Genomic DNA, 21527 nt, shown 5'->3' with positions numbered 1-21527 from the left:
TATTTCCTATGGACCCGAAACGCATCACGATGGCTACGGCCCCTTTAAATCCAATCTCCCGCGTTCCAAGTTAAGCGGAAATAGAAACCCTTCTTTTCTCTATTTAAGCGCGCCAACAAAGACTGTCCTATAGGGTCTGTCTGTACTTTATTCGCGGAATAACAGACCGTTGTTTATTGTCCTTTCCCAGCGTCTTTACTGCCTTTCTGAAGATATGCCAGAGGAAACGTCCGTCGCGTCGAGCTCTGAGAGGTAAGAGTCGTTTGTCATTTTTCACTCAGGTCCACAATAACGTATGCAGGGAAAACACAGCTTGCTAGCCCTTAGCTGAATTACGCGGCGAACGTAGGCAATCCTTGATGATATGTGTTGGATATAAGCTATTTTAAAGATCTCTCCAGAAAGTGACACTACAAAAAATAACTGCGTGGTTAGTAGTACTTCACGGCAGCTGCACGCGTTGATAACATAACTCTAACCTCATACTGTTAAGCTAGTTGGCTAACAACTGCACGATGCTAACAGCAATGAGGCGTAGCTATCTTCGGGCATTTACTGAGTAGTGAAAGTTTGGAGCGTGGACTCTGTACTTCAGAATCAGGTAACTTAAGTTTAAACTATTACAGTGCAGAGGAGAAGCCATGCTCATCGACAGCTGCTGCAGCAGGCAGGTGAGTATCCAGTTTAATGGGAAACTGTTCCACATCTGTTAGTTATACTGAAGCGATTTTAAGTGACTAACACGAGTTTTCTGTCCCTTTTGTAGCTCAGTTGAAGTTATGGAGGAGGCAAAGAAACTGATTGGCACAGGGAAAAGGCATCTGGTGATGGGGGATGTTGTTTCTGCTGTCAGTGTTTTCCAGGAGGCTTGCGGCATGCTGTGAGTAGGACTGGATGTGAAACACTATTGCTGTCACTGTACAGTTAGAAAGTGAAACTTTTTTGTTTATTTGTTTTTGGCTGCAGAAATATGCTGTAATATAGTTTTCCAAATGGAGTAAAGTATCTTAATGTATTATAAAGGTTTGAATTTTACTTTAGCTTCATAACTACCTCACTACATTGAATTAAAATTTATTTTTAAAAAAACAAAACAAATAAACTTCTCCATCTAGGGCTGAAAAATATGGGGACACTGCAGATGAGTGTGGCGAGGCCTTCTTCTTTTGTGGGAAATCTCTATTGGAACTTGCCAGGTTTGTCAAATTTCTTATCTTAAACATACTCCCTAAAAGCTGCACCTGTGAAAATATTACTTTAAAAAATGTATTCATTTATTTATTTTTGACATAGAATTATTTCAAGGGAATAATGCTCGCTTCTTAGCCTACGAAAACTGTTCATAGTGACAGTTTGTGGACACGAATTATATTGGTTCCTTCATGAACTGCACCTATTTTTGACTTTAGCAATATTGTGTGTGTTGGGTTTTTTGTTTTTCATATAAATAGGATGGAGAACAGTGTCCTTGGTAATGCCCTGGAGGGAGTCCCAGAAGAATCGGAGGAAGAGGAGCAGCCCAGCAGCTCAAATGTTGAGAGTACAGACAACCTTGATGGTCAGTATTTAGGCGCTTCAGATTTTTTAGCACACAGATAATTCTAGCATGTGTAGTAAGATTATATGTAATGTATGGAAGATGGGAACTAAAACTGCCTTTGTTTACATTAAGTGCTAGATTTCCAGGTAATGGGCTTTTTACTCTTTATTTAAAAAAAAAAAAAAAAAAAAAAAAAAAAGACTTTATTTGACATATTAGTGCATTACTACAGTTCCTTCTGCCAGAAAAGCGCTCTGGCAAAATCATCAGAAGAATCAGCTTGGTGGTTTTTAAATCGGTATCTGAAAGATCAAGTTATGTGCCACTCTGGTGCAGAAAAAACAAGAGATGAGCTACAACAGCAGGTATATGACGCAATGGCAGAGAAGGAAAAGGCTGAGGATCCACATTCTCCTGTGACTGGGGATGAGAAGAGCTTATCTCAGGAAACTGAGATGGATGGAGTTTCTTCTGTGAAAAGTGTGCGGGAAGGATCACTTGGAAAAGAAACTGAGACTGAACAGAAGGCTGATGGTTCAGAAGAGCAGACTGGCAACGGGACTGGGGTGAAACCAGTGAGCGGATGTGACGAGGACAAAGAGGAAACGGAGGGTAGTAGAGCTTGAGTCAAAGAGCACCTTCTGGTGTGGATGGGTGCACAGTTGATATTTAAACAGTCCACTTTAGCAGGTGTCCCAGTGGTGAAGGGTGGAAATGCAGGCACAAATCTGTGGTGCACGTTTCTGACTTTAATACATGAGGGGATGGGGGGGACACAATGTTTGAAACTTCAAATGTATATTTTTGCTTCAACAGATGACGATGATGAGGATGATGATGACGACGATGATGATGAAGATGGAGAGAAAAATGGGCAAGATAAGGTGAGTTCCTATAGAACTGTGCCATGAAGTTAATAATTTGCAAGCGAAGTATCTACATGTTTCTTTACTATGACATTATGATCACAAAGATCCTAATTCTTCTGGACTTTAACTTAAGAAGGGGAAAACCTTTTCCTACAAATACAAATATGAGGTACCTGAAGTAGTTTGGACTGTAAGACTTCTGCTGAATAGTCATGATTGGATGTTAGTGGCTATTGACCAACACAACTCCCTCCCTCCTTTCAGGAAGAAGAGGAAGTTGGGAATTTGCAGTTGGCGTGGGAAATGCTAGAAGTAGCTAAAGTCATCTACAAAAGGTATGGAATGATATGGTTAAATGTGTATGAACATTTAACCATATCATGGATGCATGGTTAAATGAGCGGTTAGACTGCATTGACGGTTTTGTGACAGCCTGAGGCCAGCTTACAATTTTAAAACTACTTCTCCACAGAAAGGAAAGCAAAGAGGATCAGCTAATGGCAGCTCAGGCGTATCTGAAACTTGGAGAAGTCAGTGCTGAATCAGGTATGCTGCTCATGCAAGAGGTGGACTTACTGCCCTTAAAGTCTCCACTGTCCAAATCTCACTGCTTGTCACTCCCATCCATAGGTAACTATCCTCAGGCACTCGATGACTTCCAGGAGTGTCTTGCCCTGCAGCTGAAACACTTACCTCCCCACAGTCGTCTGTTGGCTGAGACCCACTACCACGTTGCTACTACGCTCTGCTACATGGATCAGTACAGCCAGGCCATCCAGCACTACAACAGCTCCATAAAGGTCATTGAGACCCGTTTGGGTAAGAATTTACTCCTCCCCTCAACTAAATATTTTATTTTTTGCGCTTAATATATGAAATCCAAATGATGATTGTAATTGAGACTGAAGTGATTTGTAGGTATGAATAGCACTGCATCTCTTTGGGAGAAGACTCCCACTAAACACCAAAACATAAACAGTCCCAGAAGGTTGTAATTGTTTTGACTTTTGTGATCTGGTTGTCGGTATAGCCATGCTGCAGGAGGTGATCGATGCAGCCGAAGGAGCGGATGGAGCAGCAGAGGAGAAAAATGAGCTGGACGAGCTGAAGCTGCTTTTGCCTGACATCCGGGAAAAAGTGGAGGATGCCAAGGAAAGCCAGAAAACAGCCAGCGCTGCCTCACAGGCCATCCAGCAGACACTAGTGGGTACACAGGATGGCGAAATTTGGTAAACGGTTGCACCTGGGTTTATTAGTTCGGTAGTCTCAAATTATATTTGACTCCTCTTTCAGGGTGGTGCATCAACTTCATCAGCATTCCTTTGTGAAAATGGCAGCACTTCATCGGCAGCTTTTGCAACAACCAGTCAGGTAAGGTCATAGTGCCACATGCTAAATAAAGCATTTTGCCACCTGTGTTACTTACTTGGTGGAATTCAAACTTCTGTATTCTAGGTTCCAGTTAAAACTGAGAGTGCCTCATCTTCCAAAGCGGTCTCTGACATCTCTCACCTCGTCAGGAAAAAGGTGAGGCTCTCTGTGTCTCCCACCCCCCTCTAACTTATCAGTGAAGAGGGAAAATGGACTTTGCTTTTTCTCATGCCAATCATTTAATCTGAGACAGAATAAGCCTTCAACGTTGAATTGTACTGTAGTGCATTGAAGCTGGGGCATGTGCTGCTTGTCTTTGTTGTGAGGTCTGTCTTTGCTGGTTGCAGTTGTAAAGTTCATTTTTAGATTTTTCTGCAGATCAGTGGCAAGCCTGTGTGGTGTGGCTCCTAACCAGAGCTGTGTGCGCATGTAGATGGGCGCTTTATGCTTGAAATTAAGCTTTGATTTGGTGTGGCTTGTGTGTATGGTTCATCAAGTTACGATTATTATTTCCTAATGACTGGTAATGGATCACTTCTATTTCGGTTTGTGTACAGAAGCCTTCAGTCTTCTCTTCCTCCCTTTTTGTCCTGGTTTTGTTTCTGCACAGAGGAAACCAGAGGACGAGAGCCCAGTAAAGGACACTGATGCTAAACAAGCGAAACAGGAAGCCACAGTTAATGGCACCGGTGACTCTAGTGCCAGCAACGGCAATGGAGTCCAGGAGGGGAAATCACAGGAGGCGAGTGATAGGCTTATCTCTTACCTTCTGAAACAGGATTGCCCTGTGATACTGCCGCTGTAGCTGGGCTGGTGGCCAGGAGTTGATACCTGAATGTGGTTTCTGTTGGAACATGAAGACTCAGTTTCATAAAGGTTAAAACTAGACGCATGCGAGAACTTGGAGTGGGTCCGCTTAATTGAGCTGTAGTGAAGGAGGTTTTCTTGGTCTTTGAATGATTTATCCACTTAAACTACACAGCATCCTTCTTGCTGTAGCTGAAGGCAATCTTGAACAAGTAAATTTCATGCCTTCTGTGAATGTTTACCAAATGGAACAAGTGAATATCTGACAAACCTGCAGGTTTAAAATTCTTCACTCATTTGTCGTCTCTTATGTTAACATTCACTTTGCTTTTTTTTTTTTTTTTTTCCCCCCCTTCTAGCCTGCGACCCAGTCTGCATCTGTCGAGTCCCCGGCGTGACTGTCTTCACCTCTTTACTGATCTCAGAAACCAGCACATCTTGCCTGTCCAGCCCCTATACACCTTTCAGCACTCTTGTTTCTGTAAATAAGATCCATTTTCATAGATTTGTCTGTCAAGTTTTTGTATACTTGTAGTAAAAATAAAGAATCTGCAGATGTAGCTATGCATTACTGATTTCTTCAGTCCATTGATGTCACTTCCAAGTATTTCACATGAAAACATCTATGATCTTATGAACAGATGTAATATTTGTTACCGTTGGCTAATCCAGGATAAACTCTAATGTACACAACTTTTGGACAGTATAAATTATGTAAAGAACTTTTTTTTTTTTTTTCTTTCTTTTTTTTTTTTTAAAACAGCATCTTTCACCACCTACATATTATTGTAAGGCCTCCCTATGAGACAAAAGTTGAATCAATGCAGACAGGAAAGGGTGCTTTCTGTATGGCCATGTCTCTCAGCTCCTGGCTGGCCTGGTATGTGAGGTGAAGGACTGTGGAGCCATCAAATTCAAACATGAAGAGCCATCCTAACCTACCAAAGCGGCATCTTTATATTAGCCACTGCTGCAATTATTAGGCATTTCCACAGTGTGCATGGCTCTGCTGTTGACCAGATACACATGTGCTCCATGTTTTTCACCTTTAGTTTATATGGAGACAAATGATGAGTTGAAGTATTACTTGCTTCACCGTGTACCAAAACAAAGAGTCTGTAACTTGAAACTGCTAACTGAAGAGGACTGAACACTTACTGAATATATACTACTGCTTTTTAGCTGGGCAATACTTACTGGCACAAACTGTGCACTGGCACTCTCTAGTGGCTGCTGTGGAGCTCTGAGGACATGATTATTAATGAGCCAATTCTAGATTTCAGTGAAACCGTTTATACGAGTAAAAGAAACATGCTATTTTCAAGATTAATTTGGAACATGTATAATCAGTACTCATTAATAGCAGTCTGTGACAGGTGCTGGATGCCGTTTCCTGAAATTCGAGTACCCCTGCATTTTATCTTTAGACATGAATAAAACTCGGGATGAGTTACTGCTTTAATCATATTTCTTCTTAGATAAACACCAACAGCCTGATTGTTCTTGGCTCATCTGAAGCCTGCTGAAGTGCTCTACAGATTATGTTCAGTCATTAAAAAAAACTACAAATCTCAGAGCATTACAAAAACAAATCATCCATTTCATGTTGCAATTTATGATGGCAACATATATGCTCTTTAGCTACTTTGCTACAAGGGGGGGGGGGGAGTTCAAAGCATGCTTACATTTTCTTTTCTCTCTTTTTAAAAACGTTAGATGTATATAAAGCGTGCTTCAGTCCTTTTGAAATTACTTCATGTTGTCACCAAAAAGTGTCTCTAAACTTTTTGAGTCACTAACCTGTGTAAGGGGGGTTGATATGACAGTATAGTTTGCAAGGGTGGGTATGAAAAAGTTAGGAAGGGGGTTAGAGGAGTTGCTGGTCCAAGTTCCTGCTCGTTTGAGTAAACCGTTAAGCAGCTCCCAACAACCGATCATACACAATAACAAAACCAGCTCTGCATCTATGCAAAGTTATTTAGAAGGAAAAAGTGGCAAGAAAAAGATTGCTTTTTGTTTTACTTGAGACGTACTTAATAAAATAAATAATATAATACAAAAATACATTTAGTCTCACTATAGAGTTCTGAAATTTAGAATTACATCCGAAAGTATGTTAAAAGTAGAATAAATGTTCAATTTATGATGTAAAGAAAACATATTTGAAATTTGCATTTAGGAAGATAGATGGTGTGAAAAATTAAACTGACCAAGGGTCACAGGAGGCCGGACCAAGAGGATTTAGAGAGTCCAATACAAATCCTCCCTGTGGACAGGAGAACGATTCAGTCCTGAGCCGAGGGAACCGGGAGCAGAGTTTGTGAATTCTTGTCACAGAAAATCACCAGCAATAAACTGAAGTTGAGAACTTAAAACTGTCCAGAATGACACATCTTTGTTTGTCTTTTGGGTCTTTTGGAAATCCTGACTTAAAGGGGTATATGAATGGGGTTCTTTTTGCTGAAGCGGAGATAGAGGAGGTAGAATCCTGGGTTTGGGAGTTTCTTTCCTTCTTCTTTTCCTTCTCTCAGTCTTGGCCTGCAAACTGGCAACCTGATGAAGCTCGACCCTTTAAATCAACTCAAGCTTGGTCTCAGTCATTGGAGCTCTAGAACACACGGACACAAGGTGGCTGTAACTAAGCAGGATATGTATTTTACATGTATATGTATTTCTGTGACACTTTTATCACTCTAAAATAAAATATCTTAACAGTGTGGCTCTTTGTCCACTACTGTAGTTTCAAAACATTCCCTCGAGCTGACATAGTCATGCTAACACCTGGTACTTGGTGATCCCCTTCCAAAAACTGGCACATAACACTGCAGTAAATATTAAGGAAAGTGCATGTATTTTGCTCTGTACCTCAAACAACTACCCAAGAACAGATTTTGCAGAATTGTATTGCAAAAACCGCTCCACCTCCATGGCAATGCTGTTTCTTTTTGGCTCACTGGATCCCGCAACCTAAACCAATATATCAATTACATTCTTTGTTGCCTCTATACACAACTCTAATTTATCCCTGTTTTTTGGGTGTTAGAACTAATCACAGGAAAGAAATGTTGGACCAGAATCTGATATCCATAAACTTCAAAGAGTAAATCACGTTTTAGAGTGGAAAAATCAAGCTGAGTAAACTTCGTAGAGGCTTCACTGAGCACAGCTGTGTTGACAGAGGGTTACACAGTGATGAGCACTACATATTTTCTCTTCGTGATCACTCTGATTCTTAGTCTTCTTTCTGGCCTTGGCGGTGGCAGCTGCTGGTGGTGGTTGATTTCTCTCCAGGCTTTGGGTGTTTGCCTGCAGATCAATCATCTGTACCACAGCGGCTGGATCTGACCTGCCTGCTGTGGGGCTCTGCAGCACAAACATGGTTTAACCTCATAAAAGGAGAGCTAATTCATATTCACACGTTTTGTTTTGTTTTTAAAGCAAGAGAAATGGAGGAAAATGGTTTCCACAGAAGAAATGTAGGTTTTGTGATGCATCTTTTTATGCTGGAGAGTAATTGGTCGATTGGCAGGTAAAGAGTCCTCTTGCACACTCAAAAAACAAAACAAGAACAAAAGCACTGTAACAGATCATCGAAATTAGATAATGTTGTGACATTTATCGAAGGTTTCCCAGCCAGAATCCACCCTACTAAAGGAAATTTAATTTAGTCTACCACAGACACCACAATGAGGGACTACCCCCTAATGAAATACATAATTGATGCTCTGACTCATCCACTATGTCTCACAAGAATATGTCTCTTGTGTGAAAAATACTATATGAACAGTCATTTCTGTTTGAATACTGTGAATATGTCCCTGCTCAGACTAATACATACCAAGTAAACTTTGTTACCAGCTGAAATGCTGTAGATTTCGTCCCAGTCCATCACTTTGTGTTATCTATCATCTTATTATCATCTATATTAACTATCATTTATCATCAATGTGAAATAATTCAATACATTTTATTTTATTTTTTTTAGTTTTTCTTTCAGTATTTTAAAGAAAAATTGATTAAATAAGCTGCTGGAAAGGTACCCTGGTAGCCCAAGTGCTGACAGTCAGGTGCCTGATTAGCACCACCTGTGAGCATCGACCCTGCTACAGCGATCAGTAGGTGTCTGCTCCAAGCATGTAACATTTGACTGATCGGGATAAGGTTCGTGTCATAGGCCAACTTTGAGCTGGTGTTCTGCAAAACCAAGTTGGAGTTGCGAACTGGAACCGACTTCACACAGCCAATCTCTGGTCCCATATGGAGGATGATTATGTTCAGTGATGAGTCCACATTCTGTCTATGGTAGTTGGATGTTAGGGTCAAAGTGTGGAGAAGACGCAGAGACTGCTATGATGATTGCTGCGCCAATAGGGTAACCGCTTCTGGTGTGAGGCAGCTTTACTGGAAAAAAAAGGCTTGTCATCATCGGGGACTCTGCAACCAGGGTTAGGGTTAGTATCCCATATCTCCACAATCTGGAACCAAATGCTGTCCTCCATGAGTGGGGTTTATCAGAGACAACCTCCAGTATTTGGGAGTGAGAGGACAGAGTGGCCTGTCTGCAGTTCTGCCCTCAACCCCTTTGAACATTTGTGGGGTCAGTTTGGATGGGCCGGTTTTGCCAGAGTGACCAGCACAGCCACACTGGCTGACTTGTGACAGTTGCTGGTTGAAGAATGGGATGACATCCCACAGCAGTATGTGACCGAGCTGATGACCAGCATGAGGAGCAGGTGCCAGGTTGCTGTGGCTCTGCATGGTTCTTCCACATGTTACTGAGACCTATGCTTGTTAACTAAATATGTACATCAATGGCCAATATCTTTTTTTTCTTCCAACTTTAATGATACAATTTAATAAACAACACAACAAAGAATAAGCTGTCTGACATTGCGAGAGAGGATCTGGCAAGTTTTTCATGGACGCAACCCGCATACTCAACTCTGCTGCTCAACCCACCTTACAAATGTGGCTCCATTTAAGGGGAAATAAACAGGCTTTCCAACAGCAAACGACTCATAGGCAATAAACATTGTTACAACAAAGAAACAATCCACCAAACACAAATTTCCATACTTTTTCTGCTAAGTTTAGTTTTAAATAGCTCTATAGTGTTTTTATAACTTTGACTTTCAGATCAATCTATTGACCTTGATGGAGAGGTCAGAGGTCAAATGTGACATGATCCTTTAAATCTTTGTTTGTTACTTTCTGTATGTTGATAATGTAACGATATAACCAGTCTTGAGCAACTTCTGGTATTTTATTCCTCCACACCATCTCTGTACTGCTCCAACTGCTGGTTATGAGCATGTATCACGGCCAGTTGGCGCTCATGGACTGTCGCCATTTCCCTCATCTCCTTCAGTCGCTCACTGTGACCCAGCTGACGCTCGCTCGCCTAAGAACATGTTTAGAAACAGATGGATTTATGCACAGCATTAATTCTTCAGCATCTCTGAGCAGACTGATTAATCTCATTTGTCACCGTCATTAAGATGTACTCATGTCTCGTACCATCTTCATCCAAAGTGACCTTTTACTTGTCTGACACCAAAGGCCCATGACTTCATTTCTAAAGAGCTTTAACAAACTATCAGCAACACCAGCACTGATAGTATCAACACATACGTCAAAGTGTGTGTGTATTAGCATGTTAAAAGGAAAAAAGGTGTGTATGAGAAAGAGGAGTGCCGCAGGAAACAGAGCACACCACAGCACCACTGCTCCTTTTTGACCACTTCGGCAGTTTTTCTTCAGTCGGCATCCTCGGTTTGTGCAACAGAGAGTAAGAGGAGGGAAATCGTTTTGTAATTTAGTATAAAACTTCACATAAATATTAGCTTTACTCATTTAATCTTGTGTGAATTTGTCTGACTCCCATCAGAAGCAGCTCTCTCAGTGCGTCTTGACTGACATAATGATATTCCAGCATGAATATTTAATCAAAGCCCATAAAGTGCCTGCAGTGCTGGGTAAAATGACACAATAAAAATGCACACAAAATGCTGCTGTGATGTCTTTTCCCCCCTGATGGAGTCTGACGGATCATCCTTTGAATCTTTTTTTCTTTTTTTTTTAATCTCTTAGATGTTGATAGCTGATGGCATAATAGGTTTGCTTGAGCTGCAGTTCAGAGTCACCTGATTGGTGGGGTTTTGTGGAGCAGCACCATCTGTCTGACCGGACACTGGTTTGTCTTCTGCTCTCGATGACTTTGGCTCAGCATCAGCATTTCTTCACCTGTTGTTTATTCCTCTGCCGAACTCTCAGCTGCAGACACAAAGATACACAAGCAGTGTCTCCCACAGCATCTGTTTCTACCAATGACTCCTAAAGTTATTTTAATAGAGTGGTAAAAAGATCCAGCCTTAGACAAAACTCACTGTTGTCATCCTTATCTTGAGTAGTGACATAGTTGATAAATATTCAGCTGTAGCGCTCAGTTTATCAGCTACGCCTGTAAAACTGAATGCAGTCCAACCAGCCCTTCAGTGTCTTTGGAGCTTACACTGTTTGGCTTTGTAGTAAATCTAGAGATGCACCAACTTAGCTCTGAGGCTATAATTAGTGGTAGAGTTACACAGGGATACATTATTATCTCAGCTTTTACTAAATACCAAATGAATGCATTTTTAAAAAATATTAAACAGTAACTTGTAAATAATAGCTATGTTATAGATTGCAGTAATTGGAATCTTCCTTCTTATCTGGTGTCCCAGAAGGTAGTTTCAGTTTGACTTACTAATAGTCCCCTTGTTGACGGGCATACCTGCACAAAGTCAGGGCTCCTTGTCTGTTTTGGATCCACACTTTGTGCTTTGTCCTTTGTGAGGGGTTCAAACGTGTCAAAGATGCCCTACCTATCTTAAAAACCTCATAGTATATAGCACATCACGTCAATAGATCACTTCAATGGAGAACTTTGTTGTCAGACTCCAGGGTTACTAGTGGTTCCTAGCGTATTTAAAAGTAGAATGGGTGGCAGAGCTTAGAGACCCTCTCTACTTTTAAGATTAGGCTTAAAACTTTCCTTTTTGATAAAGTTCAGAGTTAGGACTGGATCAAGCGACCCTGAACCCTCCCTTAGTTACGCTGCAATAGGTGTAGGCTGCTGGGGGGTTCCCATGTTGCAATGAGTATTTGTTCTTCACTCACCTCTTTTCACTCTCTGCTATTATTAAACTCTGGTTCTCTTCCAAATTTTTTCTTTTGTCCTGTCTTCCACCCCACACCACAAACTTGTCGCAGCAGCTTCTGCTGGAGGATTCTTCCTGTCAAAAGGGAGTTTTTCTTTCCCACTGTTGCCAAGTGCTCGCTCATAGGGAGTTGTCTGATTGCTGGGGTTTTCTCAGTATTATCGTGGGGTCTTTACCATATAAAGCAGTTCGAGATGACTGTTGTTGTGAACTGGTGCTGTATGGTAATATAAATAAACTGAGTTGCTGATTTTTATATTTGTTGGCACTTTAAACATCACATGATTGTGTTTTAAGGGTCTAGTGAGTTGCTTTCAGATTAATTATTCATAAATAATGTCATTTTATATCGTAGATGAAAGTGTAAAAGTACTTTTAGTTCAGCCTGACTTCAGCCTGTTTTCTCTTGTAGCCCATCCTTCACAAGAACTCTAGAGAGAAATAGCTACACTATAGGCCTGCATTTGAAACAAACCCAAAACTCTTCCTCTCTATCACTGTTGAACTAACACAATAACTGTATTCTGTCCATTTGAATAATCATGACTTTTATTTTAATTGTCAGACTGGCTGATGTTTCGTCACCCTTGGAGTCTGGCTCCATTGCATTAACAAAGTTCCTTGACCTCCGCAACTCTAATTACTGTGCATGGATGTAACATTAATGACTTACCAGATGATGCATGATCTCGACTACATTAAAGTGTTCAGAAACGCCCTTAAGTATTCACCCAACTTATAATTTGTAAACTGCAGTGGTGTGCACTGCTTTAAAAAAAAGAAAAAAACAGAATAAAAGGTCTGGTTTTTAGTACACGACTCTACAAGGGCAGTTTCTATCAGGTCAGCTCCTTTGAGAGATTTTTACAGCTAACGTCTTCACAGAAACTCCTCTGAAAATGTTCAGCTTTAGAGGACAAACCTCTGTCTGCTTCAGCTCAGTCACATACCAGCTGCACACAAATTTTTCCTCTTTCTACCTCAGCCAAACTCAGCTCAATTTAAAATGTACTTCAGTCGGTCATCTTCTGTCAAGCAGAGAATTAATTTTAAAGTGCTTGAGTATGAGTTACCGTCCTTCTGCTTCACTACATTTTAAGGAAGTATTGCATTTTTTACTCCACTCTTACATTTATTTCACACTTTTAGACGCTATTTGCTTCACACATTTACCCCAAAAATGATAAGTGCTTATGAAATATATGTATTTTAGAAAATTTAAACCACTTTACTTTACAGACTATTAAAAAAGAGTCAGTACCTTTATTGATTTGTTGACAACTGATCAGGTTTGAAAAGCAGTTAGTGTATGGTGTTATCTTTGTAACTATTTTAACAACCAAATAATCAACATTTCATACATTTAAAAAAATGTTGCTCAAAATTCGGATAACTCATTAAAAATTCAGTAATATCACTGGAGTAAAACCATTGTGTATGAGTCAGTGGGACTATTTTTATGCACTGTGTTCTTTTGCCTTTAACATTTAGGTGGACTTGCCTGGTCATACCTGCATATGTAATGGAGCTTATTCATGCAGTACTTTTAGTTCTACTGACACACCACTAGACTGACTGATCTGTCAAACAAGTAGTAAATGAATGAGTAGAAAGTAACACTTAGATACTATTTTATTTTCAGTCCAGTGGTGGGGTATTAACTGTGAACTCCTGACCTCAGTCTTAGTAATGCCTAACATCCAGATGACGTGTGAGAAAAAAGCTTCTTCTCTTTAGCCTTCAGGATGGTGAACTCTGACCTCTGCTTCAGCCTTGTATCCTTTATGAATGAATCAAGCACACAAATCATCATTTTCTTTAAAATGGGGGCATATTTACTTATTCCATTCCTTTTTAAACAGAAAAAAAATCTACATGTAAATAAGACACGTGCACTTTGTCGAGTTCTAATGTATACATTTGCACATTCGCCTTTTGGCATAGCGCGGACTCCGATGCGCACACTGAGTGTGAGCATGTAAGAATATAACTGTCAGGGACCAAGCAGTAAGGCATAAAGGACACAGGTGTTTAATTCAAAAAAGGGGTTTTATTGACCCCAAAATATAAAAAGATATTTAACAAAGCCAAAAAAACTTAAACAGGCAGACCAATAAAAGAGGTCAACTCAATAAACTAAACTCAAGATAACAATTAACGAAATCTCAAACAAACATAAGACAAACTGACCTCATGAAATGACACCTGGGGGAACTTAAATACTGGTTTAGCCAAACCAAATGACACACACGGGGGAAAACAAAATGGCTACCATATAACCAACTAATACAAAACAATTAAACAAACTTGAAACACCCCCCAGGCAATGAAACATGTGGTTTCAAGCAATTAGGCTGCCAGTGGTACTCTCACACACCCTTTGCCACACCTTTTGCCAGACAGGGAGGAGAAGCCAAACCCCAGGTAACCCCAGAGAGACGTATTAATATAACATAAAACAGAACTTTGACCTTGCAGTGTTAATATGTGTGCACGCCATATAAACATTGGAAGGTGTAATGAAAAAAGAAATACATTTAATAAAGAAACAATATTGGACAATAAGAAGAATATATTTAAAGTAGTGACTGCAAAGTAAACTAAAGTGAATCAACTGGTGGAGAGGTGTGGAGCTTACCATGTGTGGCTTGCCATCACAATAACACATATACACTTATACCAATTTCAAATTCCCAAACCTTTAATAAGATCTGAGTTTTACATAGAAGTAATAAACACCAGCCTAGGATATATCCCAGTTTTGTTTTGTTTTTTAGCCCAAAAAGTTTTGGTGTTGAGTTAAAGTGAATAAAAATGACTCCTCAAACATCAAGTACTTTGCAGGGCTGCACATGCAGTCGTCTGCAGCTACAATAACAACAACAACCTCCATAAAACAAAGAAGGGATGCTGTGGCTGCTGAAAGCTGAAATATTCAACACCCATCCACACCTCTGACAGAGAGAGAGAGAGCTGAGGACTTGAACTCCTTTTCTCTCTCCCACATCTCTCCTCCTGCTCTGCACCACATACTCACACATGCCAGTGGGTTGCTAGGCAACTGTAAAATAAAGCAGTCGGCAGAAGTCATAGAGAGAGCGAGAGAGAGAGACACGGAGAGATAGGAGAGAAAGAGAGTTCACAAGTACTGCAATCCACTACTGTTTTCTTTGGCTGTGTACATGATCCCACCACAGCTCTCAGCACCCATCTGTAGATCTGCGAGGAGGACTTGTGACTTCTGGTTCTCTGACTGACGACCAATCAGGGTCGTCCAGGGGGCGGGCTCAGCGGTTCCCTAGGTTACCCGTGTGATTGACGTCCAGCCTCCTGCAGCGGAGCGCGCGGCAGTGTATCACTGATGCTCCTGCTTCCCCCCCGGAGCCTGTGGAGAAATCTGGAAGAGAGGAGAGAAGGAGAGAAAACAGAGGAGCAAGAGAAATGCTAATTATCTGAAGTCCTTCACTCTTTCCCTCCTGCTCGCTTTGCTGGAAAGATGAAAGCTGGAGCTCTGGAAGAAGCCGGCTGAAGGGAGAGGAAAGGAAGGATTCTTCAACGAGGGGGGATTTGTTGGTAAGAGAAGCCGCATGCTACTTTTCTGTGTCTTGGCTTTAGTCAGTCACCTGTCCTTGCCAGCACTGTGAAATATGGGATAGCAGGTAAAGTGGAGGGGGGAGGTCTCTGGATTGTATGTTATGTGTGTGTGCGTGAGGCAGATTTTCCTGCATCCTGCGTGGCTGTACAAGGCTGTTTGGTGTTACTGTATGAAACCTACATCACACATTAAGCCCGTTCTACAGTCTCAGGTATGCAAATGTTTTAGCTGAGTAAGAGCCTCTGGGTCTGGGTGAGGATATAGGAGGAAGGGTGATTCCAAAGATTCTGTATGTGAGCTCTATCGGGAGTACAGTTACAGCTGAGGCCAGGAATTTAAGGCTTGTCTACTGTATCTGCATAGGAGGAGGAGTATTAATTACATAACACTTCATCTATACTCTTGTATCAGAGCTGTGCAGCACCATGCTGTCCCACCAGTCCAGAGAAACCTCACTGCTCCCTTCCTTTCTACTGTAACCTAGAAAGACACAAAGGCAGTTTCTAATGGGATAGGCTGATCTTCAAAGGACATTTACACCGAGTTATCCATAGCTCTTTATGTATATGTATGACTGCATCACCCTGTTTTCAGTTTAAAGCTTTGCTGTGCTTCAGCTGCTGTGCGCAGGCGAATGTTTGATCCCTGTTTGAGAGATGGGTCATGCGCGAGGTCTACATTGCTCTCAGCGCCTGGCGTCTGTGCCACCAGGACTTCCTAAAACCTCCATTAGGAACCTCGGGCCAGGCGACAGCTGGCTCTCCCCCCTTGCCCCCAGGACTCAGCTCTGCACCATCAGGGACTTGGCTTTCTGCTCGGCTGCTCTAACGTTGCGAGTCCTCTTCCCGACCACCTGAGGACACCTCAAAAGCTTGAATGCTGTTTTGGATCAGGTGTGAAAACTTTCAGCAGGAGGAAGTCTTTATTTATTTATGTTCTTACTTGTCTGCTTTTGGGGGCTTTTTTAGATCCAATTTCAGATTCAATTTAGATCCAAAAATGTTGCATATCTGGAGTTTTCTTCAAGGTACAATTGATGTTATTCAAAAATATGATTTTAACGTACAAAACTCTGAATCTTGTTACAATCCAAATTACTCAGTTTTAACCTTCAATCATTTTTTGTTGCCTCTTAAATAATAAAAAAGTATTTATCATAATATTGCTGATATCTGCATGGTGAAATCAGCCTACAAATTAGTTCTTCTATGCTTTGGCATGTGAATCACAAAGATACACATGCTAAAACATAGACTATCCAGTGGTATAGCGCTAAAAAAGTCTTAACAATTTAAACAATGCTGGGATGCTTCTCCTGAATGACGATATTTTCTATGCCAACCATCTTGATGTGAAATGACTCACGCCACTCATAAAACTCCATCTTGTCTCCTCGCTAATGTTGCAGCCTAACAGATTTTTGAGGTTTGACGCAAGCAACCTTTAGCTATGATACCCTTTACAGTTTGAACCTGATAGTTCTTACGACACTGTAGTCTGTTATCTCTGTGACTGCAGGTCTGATATCGGTCCGCTCGTTGAATTCAGATGCTCGCTGCAGATACAAATCTAAAGAATAAATCTACGGGACGGCAGCTCGTACGGAGGCTGCTTTCTGTTTGCCATCACTGAGGCCTAATCAGATATTCCATAGCATGAGAGTAGCTACAGTTGGAGGTGTTTGGGTCTCTAGAGCTACTGCCTGTCTGCCTGCCTGCGTAGGAGGAACCATCTCTTCTTCACAGCTCTGTCTACCGCAGATATAAAGCTTTGGGATTCGTTTTTGCTTTCTGCTTGTTTTTAGAGCACTGCAGGGAAAGATGACAGAGAGAGGAAGCGAGGGGATAGGGGAGACCGCGAGCCAAATTTCAGCCCACAAATTCACAAGTACTGAGATATTCACCTTAACGAACAGATTCACTGGGATGCCCCTCAGCTGTGGGATTCTTCTAGCAAACTGTAAAATAACATCAGCATAGTCCTGCGATTGCAGCCTGAGGGCTAACCTCAGAATATCACCTGATCAGTGCTGACTGGTAAAAGCATGGCAGTCGTGTTTTAGCACGCCTGTTGGATAACAGGATGACTGTGTGTCGGTGACACTGCGTAAGTGACAACAGGAGGTGCAAAACTCTAATTAATGTCAAACTCAATTGTTGAGATCTAAAGAAAGAGCTTTTATATAAGAAAACAAGTCTGACAATTGAACCAGCTTTGGATTCATATCACATAGCTTGGATGATACTAACATGGATGTATGAAAAGTCAGAGGAGGGGCAGTTTCTTGTGCAGCTCTTTACAACCTTCTAATATTTAGATTTGATACAGTGGCTCTCTTCCACTTTTGACTTTTGGCCTGTCTTCCTCCACTTACCCCAGACCGGTCGCACCACATGGCTGCCCGTCCCTGAGCCTGCTCTGCTGCGGGTTTCTTCCTGTTAAAACAGAGTTTTTCCTTCCCACTGTCGCCAAGTGCTTGCTCAAAGTGGGGTCGTCTGATTCTTTTCTCTGTATTATTGTAGGGTCTTTACCTTCCAATATAAAGTGCCTTGAGGCGACCGGTATTGTGATTTGGTGCTATATAAGTAAAATTAGATGGGATTGATGGATTAATGCAGCCAATAAGATTAAATGTCAACTCAAACTGATTTAGGCAGAAGATGAAAAATTATAGTCAGATTGTTGCGGCTTCCCTTCAGTATTTGTTCCATAGTTGCTACATTGGCATACATGCAACTTGTTTCATCGTCCTTTCTGCATCCAGGGCGTCAGCTCTGAGGTAAGGGAAAGTTTTCAGTTCTAGGAACGGGCATCCTTTTAACTCTGCACAAGTTATACTGCGCTTACACTCTGTGAGCCCTATCTGCTCTGTGGCATATTTCCCTAAACAAACCACAAGTTCCTTTTCACCTCCTCTCCTCCTGCCGAGCCTGAAGGAGCCATCTGACACACCATTTAATTCCCTTATTTATACAGCTGATATCATATGGGAGAGCGTTAATCTTTTGCTGCTATTGGCACCTTGTCCTTGTGAGGTTACACGTGAATTTGAAATCAGGCAGCAGGACTTCAGGACTAGTTCTGCCAAACGTACTTTTCTCTAACTCAGGGTGCTTCACCGCTTATGCCATGTTTTAAAGATGAACGCTACGTATTAATATTTTCCTCCAGTGGGTTAAAATGGAGGCTGTGCTCATTATTGCCATGGTGATTCATAGCATGTGAGCATCATGATGCCTTTCCTTTTAAAATTTCCCTTCACCATGCGCACACACTCAACTGAACTTTTAGGTAAACTATTTTCTGAGCCCATCAACTAAATGAAGTCAAACCTGTCTTCTAGAACGGGCCCTTGTTGTTACTGTCTGTATGTATTTATATCCAGATGATTATCCTGTCTGCTTTCAAGGTCACAGAGACTTTCTAAAGGCGATCTGGTCATGACGACACCCCTGTGGTCCAACCTGCATTGTGGGATATACTTTTTACATCCCACAGTCCGATGACAGTGTCAGAGCTGCGACAGCATATGTTTGAAGCTTCAGCAGTATAACTGGTTATCTCAGGTTTACATTGTACGTAACCTGCTCAGCTGTGTCCGTATTCTCTGAAGGTGTTTTTTCACATTTGAACAGCTGAACTGAACTGTGCGGTGTTTGATTTTATCTGTATTTCTCGGGGAAGATGTACACTGTTGCTCATAAACCTGCTAATTAAGACTTCCAGGGAATGTGGGAAGGTTTGATGCAGATTGGAAGATTGGAAAGATTGTGGACTAGTTCTTCTGAGGTGTAGGGATCTGGGAGATGTAGGATATTCTGCCACTAAGATTTATTAGGTCTGGATACACAGACATGTTACCAAAGGGACTGCACTATGAAGTTTTCGCTCCAGTGGCATTGCAGCAATACATTGTGCACAGGAGCAGGCCAGCAAACCCCCCTTTCTTTTTTTTTTAACTTTGTCAGATAATCATAAATTTGACGGATTCAGATTCTCTAAATAAGGATCTTCAATTTTTAAACAATACGATCCTAACAGAGGCACCTAAACCTCATCCTGACACCTATCCAGGATGTTAATCTACCTTACTGGCTTTTATCTGTTTTTATATTTGTCTTTTACCTTCTCCCATTTATTGCCACTTGGGTTGAAGCTGAAGGAATTTGCACATTCACATGGTCTCTGTTGTGGGCTGCCTTTTCACTGTTTTTTGTAATGAATGCAAGTAAGGTGTGAGCAAAGCAACAATAGCAATATAAATAAGAATGCACCAGTTGCTGAGTTTATGAAATGTCAGAGCTGACCATCCAGCCTAAGCATGCAATATACAAGGGTGAGAGCTTTAAGGTGAGAGGTTTCAGGTTTGTAATAAAGGTAGTATCCAGTGTTTCTGAGCATTGTGGAGAGGGATGCATATAAATGAGATTACCTTAATCCAAAACTGACGTTAAAGTGGAAGCCACAAGTCTCTTTCTTGCCTCAAAGGACAGCGGGGGACGTTTCTCCACCAGTTGCTTGAATATACAGTGAAAAAGAGAAAAGGCATCAGTTATAATCACTGCGTGTTTATATTCAGATACTAACTCAGTCTCAGAGCCCTGGAATGTAGCAGTTGTGTGGCTTGTAGTCTGTATTTTACTTCTAAATTCCATATATCTGTTTTTTTTTTTGTTTGTTTGTTATTTTTGGTGAGATGGGAGCACTAGAATTGCGCATGTTTCTGATCATCTGGTGCCAGCACCAAGCCTTTGACATGAACATGCCCTCAGCCATATTCTGATATCCCCCGCCGTGTGACCGCTTAGAAAAACCGGATCATGGGAACATATTCCGTGAAAACCTGAAAATGGGTTTTTTAAGAGCAAAATATAGATTAAATCATCTCAACTGTGGTAATGCAGAGCATGATCATTCACAGAAGACACTCTGAAACGTATTCATCACAGGATAATGGCTGGTTCTATTTCACTGAGCTGCTTTGGTTTCAGGTCAGTGTGACACTGTCATGACTTCATGGGTAACTTAAACAGGACAGATGTATTGTTAATGTGGTTGGTAACATCTGTGCTTATGCTACTCTGACAAGTCAACATGACTGCTGTGGAAAAGGCCCATTTTGTTAGGCTGCTATCTATGTTTGAGTCAGAAAAAGAAGTTGCAGTTTATAGAAATCATTCAAAGATTTGTCAAATAACTTGTAGTTTGTAATTTCCAACAGGATTGCCAGAATAACCGCTGGATGGCCTGTGCTGCAATACAACAGCATTTTTCTGTGTATTGTAAAAGAGTTAACAATTAGGGAATGGTCATTTCTTGGTTACTGTGTTTCATATTTTTCCCTTTTCTTTGATTGTTCCACCTCGGGGTGTATTGATGATGACCACATTTGACATATAATGTGTCAATAATCCACATATGTCAAGGAAAATCGTGCAGTTGTTCTTTATGTATGCTACTATAGCACAAGTGTAGTTCCAGACTCTGGCTACCTCATTGCACTTTGAGTCTAATTTTCAAAAAAAGAAAGCACATAACAACAGTTATGGTAAATTTTGACTCACTGAATGACAATAATCTTGTCACTGTGAACTCTTTTGGGGCACGATATCTGATGTCGTGAGCGCCCCAATGCACCACAGTAAATGTGTCCATGAAGTGAAATGTACATTGCTATCCACTTTTTAAACGATACAGCACCAGCCCCCGGCCCCTCGATGGCTGTTTTTTTACTCAAAGTGACTCATTTTATTGCTGTCATGTCTGGACAAAAAGTTGTCTATGTGAGACCATAACCCAACCCTAATGCTACACTCGCCATACTCTGTGCATCATGCACTGTATGTACCACATAGATGCCTCACAATTGTCATTAAGCTTATTGGATCTAGTAATCCTACCCTGGATTTTACTTTTGTTGTTGTTTAAAAGAAAGTAAAAATGTGTTTTTTGAGTGAAATGTAAACATAATGGATAGTAGTCCAAGGAGCTTGGAAAGAAAAGCGTCTGGACGTCTTAAATTTCCTTGAAGACGTTTCATCCAAGAAGCTCCCATAGGGATTGCAGTGCCCCCAAGAGGGTCATGAACCCCGTATGGATTTTCTACCTAATCACATGAGCCAAGGTGTGAAAGTGGGTGTGGGTCA

The 21527-nt window shown here is 41.2% G+C and overlaps 2 protein-coding genes and 1 long non-coding RNA gene across 5 annotated transcripts in view; 2 read left to right on the top strand and 1 right to left on the bottom strand.

Moving 5' to 3' along the window:
* The first annotated feature begins 63 nt into the window (after positions 1 to 63).
* Positions 64 to 5147, top strand: nasp (nuclear autoantigenic sperm protein (histone-binding)). 3 transcript variants are annotated; one of them, XM_003452359.5, is made up of 15 exons: positions 64 to 252; positions 627 to 671; positions 767 to 880; positions 1116 to 1196; positions 1452 to 1558; positions 1877 to 2152; positions 2357 to 2424; positions 2674 to 2744; positions 2882 to 2955; positions 3040 to 3228; positions 3440 to 3612; positions 3703 to 3780; positions 3865 to 3936; positions 4391 to 4522; positions 4947 to 5147. In XM_003452359.5, exons 1-15 carry the CDS (start codon positions 215 to 217, stop codon positions 4983 to 4985), a joined length of 1557 nt encoding a protein of 518 aa, XP_003452407.2. In that variant the 5' UTR covers positions 64 to 214; the 3' UTR covers positions 4986 to 5147. The 3 variants fall into 3 exon arrangements, with proteins under 3 accessions (XP_003452407.2, XP_005457194.1, XP_005457193.1); XM_005457137.3 differs by lacking the exon at positions 1877 to 2152; XM_005457136.4 differs by lacking the exon at positions 4391 to 4522.
* Positions 5148 to 9197: 4050 nt separating this feature from the next.
* LOC102075762 (uncharacterized) lies at positions 9198 to 20345 on the bottom strand. Its single transcript, XR_266792.4, has 5 exons — positions 19814 to 20345; positions 14824 to 15183; positions 13463 to 13566; positions 10731 to 10860; positions 9198 to 9988 (listed from the first exon to the last, which is right to left on the bottom strand). It is a non-coding gene; the product is annotated as an uncharacterized LOC102075762 (long non-coding RNA).
* The window catches only part of lrrc7 (leucine rich repeat containing 7), a 132889-nt gene continuing 126527 nt past the window's right edge, over positions 15166 to 21527 (top strand). The window contains exon 1 of the mRNA XM_025899795.1: positions 15166 to 15359. The gene's annotated coding sequence lies outside the window, so the exon portion shown is untranslated. The remainder of the gene's footprint in view (positions 15360 to 21527) is intronic.

Source organism: Oreochromis niloticus, linkage group LG17 (genome assembly GCF_001858045.2).
Source record: "Oreochromis niloticus isolate F11D_XX linkage group LG17, O_niloticus_UMD_NMBU, whole genome shotgun sequence".
Taxonomy (NCBI): Eukaryota; Metazoa; Chordata; class Actinopteri; order Cichliformes; family Cichlidae; genus Oreochromis; species Oreochromis niloticus.
This window is presented reverse-complemented; position numbering and strand designations above follow the sequence as displayed.